Genomic DNA, 11242 nt, shown 5'->3' on the forward strand with positions numbered 1-11242 from the left:
TGATTTTCCACAGAACGGCTCCAGGGCAATAGTGACTGGGGAAGGGTATCCAAGCACACTTTTCATTGCCTAACATCTTTGATTTTGTAGAAATGACATTATCAACAATTGCTGAAAACCCTAGAAATGCAATGTTTGACCCTCTACCAACAGCCTGGTGGTTACTGACAATTATTGACAATTTCATCTAGCAAAGACAGGATTCCTGGAAATGTAGGAAATGGAGGGAAGGAGAAAAAGTTGGTCTTTTTCCTTGTTGCCGGACTACACTCAGACCTGCCCTCTTATTTCCACTACTCTGTGAAGACCAGAGTAGGAGGGAAGTTTGCTACAAAGGAGCAGCAGAAACATTTCCATTTGATTTTGTTAGCTGGCCAATAGTGTTCATACTAATGATATCTATTAGTGAATAATGGAGATGTGACAAACGATAATTTTTCTAATAGATTGCCTCAAGAAGTCTCATCTACAGCTGTGCGTCTCAGACAACAAGTTCATTTTCTTTAAGAACAACTTTTAATATTTTCCCCAAACATAATTAATTCTCCAGAATTTTGCATGAAAATAAATTAATATTCCAATTTAAGATGGATAAAGCTGAAGAAAGTTTTTCTTTACTCGTATAATTTTTTTAAGGGACACTCGGTTTTATGTGAATCTTAATTGAGGCAATGAATGCATTCAACTTTTTTGCATCTAACAGTTTCCATAAGATGCCCTACTGAGAGAATCCTACATTAAGTTTTTTTCTATTTTAATACCTTCTAAAATAGATATATGAGATAGATACATATGTGTATACTTCTATAATGCATACAAAGACAGATGTCTCTATGCAACCATTTATACCTACATACAGAGTTGGCAGAATCAGATGTGAATATTATGTTGGAGGAGAGTCCTCTTTAACAAGACCTATTGCTTGCAATTAAAAAAAATTGTTTATTTGCATTTCAAGTAGAGCAATAACAATAATCAATTTATATTGCAGTGTCCTGCAAGTAACTAAAAAAATAAATAGAACAGGAGAATGGATTTAAATCTCATCCTTTCCAAAACTTATTTACAACTCAGCATAACAAAGACAATAAATGTTTAAGAAGCAGAGATCAAATGGGAAACATGAAATAAGAAGTCTGGGGCCATGCCTAGATGCCCTCCAAGTACGGTATTAGGTCACTATCAGAGAGAAACTCAGCCTGCTACTTCAGCTGTGACTTCAGATGAGGCAGAAACTGTGCTGTCAAGTTGCTAAGCCTGCTTCTCCTCTGCTCCTTTGAGAACCATCAAGTTGAGAAACACAACTACGTGGGAAGAGGGAGCATGCACGCCCTGGGCCTCCCTTTCAATAAAACACATTCTTCCCACTACTCTTATCCATACCCAATATATCCAGCCACTTGGGTGGACAAACTTGCCACAGAGGGCAACTGGGGATAGGACACTCCTTCCAGAAGCTCCTGGCCAAAGCAGCGCAAGAAAATTTGCTGTGCTCCTAGTGGAGGAGGGAGCCCAAATCGAGCCCCACAAAGGGTGGGCCTTGAGCTGAAAAGGACCCAACTACACAACCACAAACACACCAGTCAGGAAGTCAGGGAGGGTCAGAGGAAGGTGGTGTCCAGCATCTCTTAATAGGAACCTGGCAGAGCAAAGAAAACATTCAGCTTCATCCCTCCCAACATTCATGTCTGTCACTTTCCTTCCATTCTAAAAGAAAGACACATTTGAAGCAAACAAGCCAGCAAACCATGCCTAAGAGCCATATCATCTCAGATTCACATTTCCCAACAGGCTTTCTAGTTCTCCACAAATAATATCCTCCCGCACTCTGCTCCCAGCTCTAATAATTGGGGGAGGGGGTGAGCCGTGTCTAGAGAGACTGGAGACATTCGATCAGAATTCAAGGCAGCTTCTCACAACTCTCTTGTTTATAGAAAATGAATGTCTGCCTGGCTTGCTTTTAGTTCTGGAAAGGGGTCAGTCTTTATCAGTACGGTTCACACAGATCCTGGATTTTTTTTCCCTTATCTTAAATTGACCCGCTTTTAAGATAAAGACATAATAGAGAAAGCATTGACCTTACCTGGTCCCTAATGAGTTGGAAGTCAGAAAACCCCGCTCTCATTTCCTCTTATCTCCAGTCGCCTGAGAAGAGACTCGCGCTACCTTTTGTGCACTCGCGCCTGGAGATAGCCCTTCACCGACGCGCATACGCCGGCGAGCGCGCTCGGAGAAGTGTGTGGCCTCAGTATGAGAATTCCTCCCTGGGGTCTCAAAACCCGAGACCTTGATGCCAGCCCCAGGCCTGCCCCTGACCCAGGAGGATTTAAAATCCTCGGAAGGCTCCCGAGCAAGTCTTCCCTTTTGTAAGGCCAAGTCCTAAACAGCGGGAAGGAGACCTGCCTCCTGCGAGGCCTTTGGACTGGAGCGCGCGGGGCCTCCTCCGCTCCAGGAGTAAGTGCCCCGACCGTTTCTCGCGCGGTCGCCTCGGGCCTGAGTCTGATTTCACTCGAGGGCCCCAAGCTACCTCCCTCAGGGCCAGCCCCTATCCCAGAGCCCCTGCCCGGCTGCTGAGCATTCCCTGCCCCCACCCACCTCCAGGCCTTGACAACTCCAGCTGTACCCACAAGTGTCTCTGTTGGGGGGGGGGGGGGGCGCGGCAGCCGGGTCTCCCTTCTCCCCTGCTCAGAGCATCTCTGACCGGCTCTTCTCGCCTTTCCAGAACCCAGTCCAGTCCCCGGCCTGGCCGACTGAGAGGGCTGCTTTCCTCCCTCTCCGACCCACAGCTCCAAGTTCCCAGGCTGGGGAGGGGGTGGTGTGCCGCTTTGGGATGCTAAACATCAAACAAGCCAAGCCTGGGGTTTCAGGCCCCAAGCCACTAGAGCCGCTCTCCAGGGCTCTCGAGAAAGTCCCCGTGTTTACTTGGCAGGGTGGGGTGGGGGAGAGGAGGTATGGGGGATGCTGTCTGCAAGATCTCCCCCACTCTCCTCACCCGTCAGGGTTTAGGGATGGGTGGGGTGCATAGGCGGGGGTGCTCAGCTTCTCTGGGATCTTGGGGCGAACTGCGCTGCCCCCCTACGTGGGGAAGCTTCCGGCTCTTCCAGCATTCAGGGCCAGGGACATCCCCAGAAGGCTGATTTCTCCGGGCCAGAACCTGGGCCAGAGATGCTGGAGACCGAGGGGAGGTCTACTTCAGGAGTAGATGACGACAGGCGTCGCAGAGGCTCTTCGAGATGTGGGCTGGGGAATGTTCCCAGGCTGGGGTCTTTAGCTGCACCCAGCGCGCACACGTTTCCCTATCAAAAAAGCTTCAGCTTGCGTTCCACGGCTACTTCCTGAAGTTACTACACTCTCCCGGCCAGAGCGTGATGGATGGAGAGAAGCAGCCAAGCCTCTATTTGTCTCGGTCCCATCCACAGACCCGGCTGAAATCACCTCCTTCCCCCACCCCACACCCGAACAAGTAAACAGACTTCAAACTAAGCCGACCCTAGACGGCAGAGAGAAGAATGTATTTGAGAAAATTCCATCCAGTGTAAGGGTGATAAGGCCGAGGGTACCACAACCCACTAAAAATTGTGACTCTCAGGCGCCTGCTCCCGGCTAGGAGTTGGGGGAGCAGCCATCCTTGCCAGTGTCCTGCCTCGAGCCCCACCTGCTTCCCCTCCCCCGCCCCTGGGGCTTGTGCTGGGCCTGGGGCAGGTTGAGCGGAATCTCCCATCCCCCATGGAATTGGGACCTTAGAGCAAACATCTCCCTGGCAAAGACCCGGCCCGAGCTGTGACTCGACCACCTATGCACCCTGTCCCGGGACCACTGCTGCTCTTTCCAACACAAGTGTTCAAACTTTACTGATTTTTGCTTGTTTACCAAAATGTGAGGCCTGCTGAGATTTTCCCCAACCAGCACACTCTGTAAACCCAACCAACCATCCTCGGATTCTCCAGTCTCTTCTGGATATTGGAAACCATATCTCAGCAGCCAGACCCAGGGGAGGAAGCTCACCCCGGCCCCCAGTCCTAAGGCATTTGGGGAGAGGAGCCCCCAGGAAGTTAACAAAGAATACTGCTGGTCATGGAGCAAGGCCTTGGTCTATGCAATTTCCTTCACAAGTGGGGTATGGGGAAAGTCCGGTGAAAAGAGAGATGGAGACAGAATGAGATGAAAAGAAGAGAGGAAGATGAAGAGAGGGAAGAAAGGAAAAAGAAAGATGGAATTCTGGGCATGAAATGAGTAAATGCCAAGTATGAAACCCACAAACACTTTCAGGCTAATAGGAGCTCACCCGGTCACTTTTGTTGGGTAGGTTTATCAAGGGTGACACTGAAATCCGGCAATAGCCCATCTAGGGACTATGATTTCTCCCTGTCCACAGCCACTCCTTCCTCCTCCCCTCCTCAGGGCAACCTAAGAGTTCCCCAACAACCACATCTGGAAAGAGACCAGGAAATTAGAAGGAGGGAGAAAGGTCAAAGATGATTATTTTGCTGGGGTGGTGGTGACAGGGGGTGGGCAGCGAGAAGTAGAGAGTTGGAGACAGGAAAAAGATTCCTTACTACAAAGATATTCCAGAGATGGAAACCGGTGGAACAAAGAGGGAAAGCCCAGCTTCCAAAGTCCTGCCTTTGGTGTAGCCCAGTCAGAAACCTCCCAAGACCAGAAAGACCCTGAGAGGCTTGGGATCCATGTCTAACCCTGCATGGGGGATAGCTGTTTTAGAACAGAACAGAGACCCAGATAAACTTTCCCACTTTTGAAAATAGTCTTCCCCTGAATTCCAATTCTGACGAGGCTCTACAGCAGATTAGAAACAAGGATTGGTGTTGAAATCTACAGGGACCATCCGTTCAGTAAAAATGATCCCTCATTCAGATTATTTAAAATGCATGTTATTTAAACATTTTAAAGTCTTAAACGTTGCCTTAGCTGTATAAGACCACAGTAGACACTTCTGAGGTTTCAAAAAAAAACCCAAAAAACAAAAAACCAGAAGCCTGGTGCTGAAAACTAGTCCTTTGGTCTCTTTCTCTTCCTTTCACCCTTTCCCTCCTGATGGAAGTATTTAGTTTTTTTCCTTTTGGTTGTCAAGTCCCAGGACTGCTCAAGGTTTGGTTCTACTCAATCTGGAGACAGAACAAAACTCCGTTTCCCTGTGGGATAAGGACTCTGGGCCCAGCTCTTTAGCTGGTTTAGTATCCTTTCAGCCCCCAAACAATTCCAACCCCATCAGGCCAATGATGAGCTGACCCCACCACCACCACCAAAAAAAAAAAGCCTTTTAAAGCCAAATTAAAACGAAACAAAAGGTGGACTTTTAATCAGAAAAAGAATCCTTTTAATTTGTATAATTTATTAGAAGCTTCTTAGGAACTATATTTAAGCCAAATATCTACATAAGTTACAACAGAAAAAGACTGACGCTGCAAATACCAAACTGCCAAATAATATACACAGATTTGTCAATGCCCATAAAAAATATGATGGGCTGGGGACAGGGGTTGGTTTTGTTTTTGTTTTTGTTTTTTTACAACAAAATGTACAGATTACTAAAAACTAGGCATGTAGTCCAACTTTTGACAGCGTTTTACAGCTACAAGTTCACATCAAACATAAAACAATTTTAGCCAGGGCTTTTCCCCGGGGCTGAGCCTGGGCGGCCAGAGGGCGCTGGGAGGGGGCATTTCCTTTGTGTCAATGACAAGTGGGTCCTGTCGAAGAGTCTTTCCTCTCCCCAGCCCCCATCATCCCTTCAAAAGAAATCCGGGTATTTACAAGCGAGTCCGCCTTGCTGGCACAGTGTACCCAGAGTGAAGTTTGCGATCTTTAGAGTCCAGAGCCAGTCATCGTGGAGCCCTCTCCAAACTGCACCCTGCCTGAGCAAGTGAAACCATTTCAATCACCAAAAAGACACCCCAAAAGCTGTTCTTGTTATGTCCTTCTCTTTTTAAGGACTCCTTAAAGAATTGGATTCACTTGGATGTTTTTATTTTCTTTTTTTAAAAAATCCCACAAATTTTAGAAAAAAAAAAAAAGACGTCCAGCAGTTTGGCTTTTGTGTTTTTTTCCCCTCGGTCTAAACGGGACAGATTATTAAGAAAAGTCGAAGCGCAGGGAGCGGCGGGTAGTTGGTGATTGTGTGACCGGCAGGAGGGGAAGCGATGAGGCAGCGTGCTGGGCCCGGCCTGGCCCGGTGTCCTCTCACCAGGTCCGACCATATAGCAAGGTGGAGCAAGACATGGTGCCATAGTCCGAGCCCGAGGAGTTCAGGTGGGACAGGCTGGAGACCTGGCCCTGAAGCGCCGCGGGGCTGGCGGCGTGGTGTGCCAGGTCCGGAGACTGGCCTGCGCTGCCCGGCTGGTGGCCCGGGTGTGCACCCAGGCCAGGGCCACCGCTGCCCACTGAGATAGCCGCCGCGGCCGCCTGAGCAGCCTGCGCCTGCTGCTGCGCCTGCTGTTGCGCGTGGCCTTGAAGGCTGCCGGCACCAGGCGCCGGGGCGCCTGCCTGGCAGGGTTTGCCGTCTTTCACCAGGACCGGCACTGCCACGCGGCGCGGCGACTGCTGCTGCGCTTGCTGCTGCTGCGGGCACCCGGCGCCCCCGCCGCCGCCGCCGCTGTCCTGCTGTAGTTGCTGCTGTGCAGCCTTGTCCTTGGCTTGGCGCTTCATCTTGTAGCGGTGGTTCTGGAACCAGATCTTGACCTGCGTGGGTGTCAGGTGGATCATGCTGGCCAGGTGCTCCCGCTCGGGCGCCGACAGGTACTTCTGTTGCTTGAAGCGTCGCTCCAGCTCGTACACCTGAGCCTGGGAGAAGAGCACCCGGCGCTTCCGGCGTGGTGCGCTTGGCAGCGGGGCCATGTTCTTGCTCACGTCCCCCAGCGAGCCCAGGCCGCCCATGCCGCTCATGTTCATGCCGCTCGCCGGGCCCATGAAGCGGGTGACTGTAGGCGACAAACGCACAGCGTCGGCGGGGACCGGGCCGGGCCAGGCCACCTCTGCCTTCCGCGGCCTTGGCCGGCCCTGCCCACCCCGACGGCTCCCTCCTCACCTAAGCTGCCTCCGCCCTGAGAGGCCTAGGTGTCAAGGATGGCTAGCGCCTGCCCCAGGCCTTGCCGTCGAGGGATTTACTGGAAAGCTCCTCACCTCAACCCCGGTTGCCTCCCCAGTCTCAGTGCTCCAGCCCAAAAGCAAAGTGGAGAAAGGCCGCTTCCGTTCCTTTCGTGCCCATCCCCGGCCAGAGTCGTGGGGTTATCGGGGCACAGGCGGTGAACTGGGCCCACACCAAAAGCTGGGGTCCCACGGTAGACCCCAACTTTGGGAGCTTAGGAGAGTGGAGTCTTCACTTTCGGAAAGCTAGAACCCCAGACGCTTTGCCTCTTGGCCGCTCTCTCTCCTGTCAGCCCCAGTGAGGGCACTTGCTCGTTCCATTTACAGCTCCCTCTGGAGCCACGCGCGCCCTTCCACCTGCCTAGACTGGAGAGCCAGCCGGGCCGGACGCCTGAGCGCGTCGCAGTAGGGCAGCCTCCGGCCCGGCCAGGCCGCGCCTCTCTGCTCCCTGCTTGCCCCCAGCTCCCTTAGGGGTTTTTTGGGGGTGGGGTGGGGGGAGGGAGGCTCTCCCTCGGCACTCCGAGGTCTCCTGCGCCGAGCAGAGCTCCTAGTCGGCCGCACTGGGGAGACGCCGAATACTGCTCTCAGGACCCCAGCGTAACCAAGTGTCTCTTCTGGGACACCTCAATCCAGCAGGGGAAAGAATCCCCAGCTCCCGCACCCTACTCCCTGGCGCGGCTGCCGGGCCGCCCACCCTGACGCCCAGGGCGCAGCTGGCAGGAGCCGCGCCTTCTGGGCTGTTCTCCCCGCGCCTCCCGTACTCAGCCCGCGGCCCGGCAGTGGGGCGGCCTCACTTACTGGCGGGGAAGCGCGGGTCTGGGTTGGCGCCGTACCATCCGGGGCCCGAGGCGCTGTTCCGCATGGTGTCCTGGTACGGCGGCAGCTCACTCATGTTGCCCAGGTTGCCGTTGCAGTAGCCCCCCACGGCGGAGTGCGAGAGCTGGGGCACCCCTGCCGCCGTCATGTGGTAGGCGGCGGTGACGGCGCCGTGGTGCCCCACGGCGTGCTGCTGCATGGCCGCGGCCGGCGGAGCCGCCTGGCCCTGCCTGTAAGCCGCCAGCGGAGCCCCGAGGCCGCCGCCCTCCATGCCCACTTTCTTGTAGCTTTCCTCCAGGGGACTCAAGATGTCAGACACTGAGAACGGAGTCGTGTGCTTTGGACTCATCGACATGATTCGGCGGCGGCTGGAGGAGGAAGGAAGAGGAGGAAAAAAAAGGGAGAGGGGGAAGGCGAAGCCTCGCTGCTTTTTTTTTCTCCCTTTGCCAAATATTCTGGTGTTACCTTAACGCCGATCTTGTTGGATGTACACGTAACCGAGTGGACCGAGTCCGCCTTAATTGGCTTGAGTGGAGGCTCGGGGGCTGCCTCGCGTTTGTTTTAGCCCGGCGCCAGGTTTTAGGCAGCCACCAGAGGCGGGGCGTAAGCGCTAAAGCAACAAGACAATAGAAGCCTACATCTTGCCCGAGATAATTAGCTTACATGCTGATGACAAGGTAAACACCTTTAAGTTTCACTTGTCAGGATTTTTAGGTCTCAAAGAGGGAGAGAGAGAGAGAGAGAGGCAGAGACACGACCCAAAGCATTTCTTTCCCCCTCCCCCGGACACCCCCACCCCATTTTTTGTGGGGTGCGGGCGGCGCGCGGGGGGAGACAGGGGAGGGAAAGGAGGAGGGAACCGAGAGAGGGGAGGGCAAGAGGTGGGGTGAGGAGTAGCCGAGGAGGGGGGATGGTGGGGAGGAAGGAAGGTGAATGCTGCTTTGCAACCAACTTTCGGAGTTACAAAGTGAACCACTTTCCAATATAGTCGGGGTTCCCGGGCGGGGACAAGTCTATAGAGGGAGGGGGCCAAGGGACAGGGTAGGGGTTTCACCTGAGCCTGCTGGGGCTGCTCCTCCCTCCCGCCGCGGCCTCCCAGCCCCGCGCCTTCCCACTGCCTCCGGACCACATCGGGCTTCGCGGCGCTGAGCCCCAGTCACCACCAAACGAGCTCGCGAGTCTGGGGACGAACCCTGGGGCCGCACTGTTGTTCTGCGTGTCTGTCCGTCTGTCTGCCTCTTCTGCCGCCGTCAGAGGGACACCTCTGCTCCCCGCCCCCTTTCCCCCTACCCGAGAGAGAATCCCAGCGGGCGGAGGGGACGCTGAGCAGGGGATCGGCTGCCTCGGAGAGGCTGTCCCAGATCCCCGCGTCCCCCTCCCCCCAGCTCAGGGTCTTCTCAGCGGTTCAGGGCCCCCTGCATCACGCCCCCCCCCCCAACAACCCACCCGCGGCTCCCTTTCCCCACCCCCATTCCTGGCCAAGACAAGCACACTACTGGCCGCCAGAGCTGGGAAGCTGGGGGGCACTAACCCGAAGGGCCATTGCTGAAGTTGCCCCACCTCGAACAAACCTGGTGTCCCCGACCCTCGCCCATCGCCCGGACACGCGGGGTTCTGGGGCTGGAGCTGACTTTCCGAGGACATCACAGCCCCAGCACCCGAGCCCAGGGCCACGCTGTTTTCCCCTCTGATGCTTCAGGGAGGGCGCGGGCAGGGAGCGTCGTAAGTACCCGCCCGCCTGTTGCCGGGCGGAACTGAGCCTGAACCCCGGCGGGACCAGCTGGCCGGGAGGGGGCGAATCCCGAGGCGCGAGCAGCCCAGCAGGCGGGAGGCTGGGCTGAGGCTCGCCTCCGCCCGGAGCTCAGCCATGCAAAAGTGCACTTGCTTCCCCGGGAATAACCAAATATCTTTGTTTAAAGTGGCGGCGTAAATGGCCAGTCGCTTTGTGGCCACGCTGGATATTAGTAGATGAGGATCATTCTGCTTCAATTGGGCGCCTCTCATCCGGCGAGCAAGAAACTGCTTAGGAGGAAGTGGGTTTCCTGTCAGCGCGTTCCCAGGCTTCAAGTGTGAGCCCCGCGCCTTGAGGGTCCTTGGGCGCCTGGAGAGGGGGAGCTGTGGGCTTTCGCTCCCCAGCCGGACCAGAGGCAACGGCCTTGCTGCTCCGGCCAGGCCCCGGCCTCCAGCCCAGTGGACTACAGTGTCGTGCCCTGCGTGGCACAGATCCCGAGACCCACTCCGACTTTTCCCCCTGAGATTCCAAACGTTTTGTCGTTGTTTTGGTTTGGTTTTTCTTTGGCTCTTTTAGCCTCCTCTCCGGCTAGAGGCTGGGAGAGTGGAAAGCTCCTTGTCCAGGCTGGGGCCTCCAACACGCTGCCAAGGCCAGTTAAGGGGGCTTCTCGAACTTGTTTTTTTGTTTTCATTTTCTTTCCCCTCCTTGTAGAGAAGGAACTCCCAGTGATGAACAGGCACTTTTGAACGATTTAATTCAGCAGGTTAGGCGCCTTTTCCATTAACAGCAATTGTAGTAAGGAAACTTGTTTTGTTATTGGCTTTTTAACATTTCAGTTCTCTCCTTGAGAAGTGCTCTGTGCTCCCTCAATACAAAGCCAACTTGTATACTAACATTCGGTTTCCTCACCACCTACGTCGCTTATGAAGGGTGACAAAGCCCAGGGCACCCCCTTCCTCCCGCATGTGCCCACGTTTTTGCGCAGCTCCCCTGGTGGCTTTGGGGCAGGCAACCCTGCACTTGGGCTCTGAGACGTGCTTGTCCGCTGTACTGTGAAAGACAAGCGCCAGGCTGGTTCCTTGCGCTTCTTCCAAGGGGCTTGTCTGGGAGGGTGGGGGGGGCGGCGCTCTCAGGAAGGCTCAGGCTCCATCAACTGCGCGCTGATCTATGTGATATTTAAGCCCTAGGAGCAAGGAGGGAAGACGATGCTGAGCTCAAATGAACCGTCGAGGAGAGCAGACAAAACTGAATACAGATCTTGTCTGCAGGCAGCCCAGAATCCCGGGCTTTTGTTTTGACTGGGGTCTTATTGCTAAGGCGGGGTGGGTTTCCCAGTCACCTGTCTTCTTTCTCCCTTTCCCTCTCCATTATTTCACATTACTGGTAAGTATAAGAAACACCAAGTATAGAATGGTGTACGTCTCTCTCGGTCTCAATGCCGTTTAGAAGTGTAGGTAATTCTTCACAAGGTTTCTCTGAGATTTTCAGATAAGATGGGGCACATAAAAGCTCTCCGAAAGCTTTAGAAAATTTTTAATTTCATTGCCAGAGCGCCAGATTTCTGTATTGTCGTTAGCACACCCCCCACCCTGC

The 11242-nt window shown here is 54.0% G+C and overlaps 1 protein-coding gene and 1 long non-coding RNA gene across 8 annotated transcripts in view; both read right to left on the reverse strand.

The window, feature by feature from the left end:
- LOC131517112 (uncharacterized) overlaps positions 1 to 3238 on the reverse strand; it is a 36620-nt gene extending 33382 nt beyond the window's left edge. For 2 of the 3 annotated variants that reach the window (XR_009264404.1, XR_009264401.1), the window contains exon 1: positions 2596 to 3238. This is a non-coding gene — a long non-coding RNA (uncharacterized LOC131517112). Of the gene's footprint in view, positions 1 to 2083; positions 2538 to 2595 lie in introns of those variants that run through there. The other variant, XR_009264402.1, reaches the window with a different exon arrangement.
- A 2069-nt stretch (positions 3239 to 5307) lies between these two features.
- On the reverse strand, positions 5308 to 9798 carry NKX2-1 (NK2 homeobox 1). Of its 5 annotated transcripts, none has more exons than XM_058738848.1 (4): positions 9489 to 9798; positions 8972 to 9203; positions 7900 to 8285; positions 5308 to 6935 (listed from the first exon to the last, which is right to left on the reverse strand). In XM_058738848.1, the coding sequence occupies exons 1-4, from the start codon at positions 9559 to 9561 to the stop codon at positions 6199 to 6201; spliced, it is 1428 nt and encodes a 475-aa protein (XP_058594831.1). In that variant the 5' UTR covers positions 9562 to 9798; the 3' UTR covers positions 5308 to 6198. The 5 variants fall into 5 exon arrangements, with proteins under 5 accessions (XP_058594831.1, XP_058594832.1, XP_058594835.1 ...); XM_058738849.1 differs by having other exon boundaries at positions 9110 to 9203; positions 9489 to 9796; XM_058738852.1 differs by lacking the exon at positions 9489 to 9798 and adding an exon at positions 8383 to 8527 and having other exon boundaries at positions 8972 to 9082.
- Between the last annotated feature and the right edge of the window lie 1444 nt (positions 9799 to 11242).

Source organism: Neofelis nebulosa, chromosome 7 (genome assembly GCF_028018385.1).
Source record: "Neofelis nebulosa isolate mNeoNeb1 chromosome 7, mNeoNeb1.pri, whole genome shotgun sequence".
Classification (NCBI taxonomy): domain Eukaryota; kingdom Metazoa; phylum Chordata; class Mammalia; order Carnivora; family Felidae; genus Neofelis; species Neofelis nebulosa.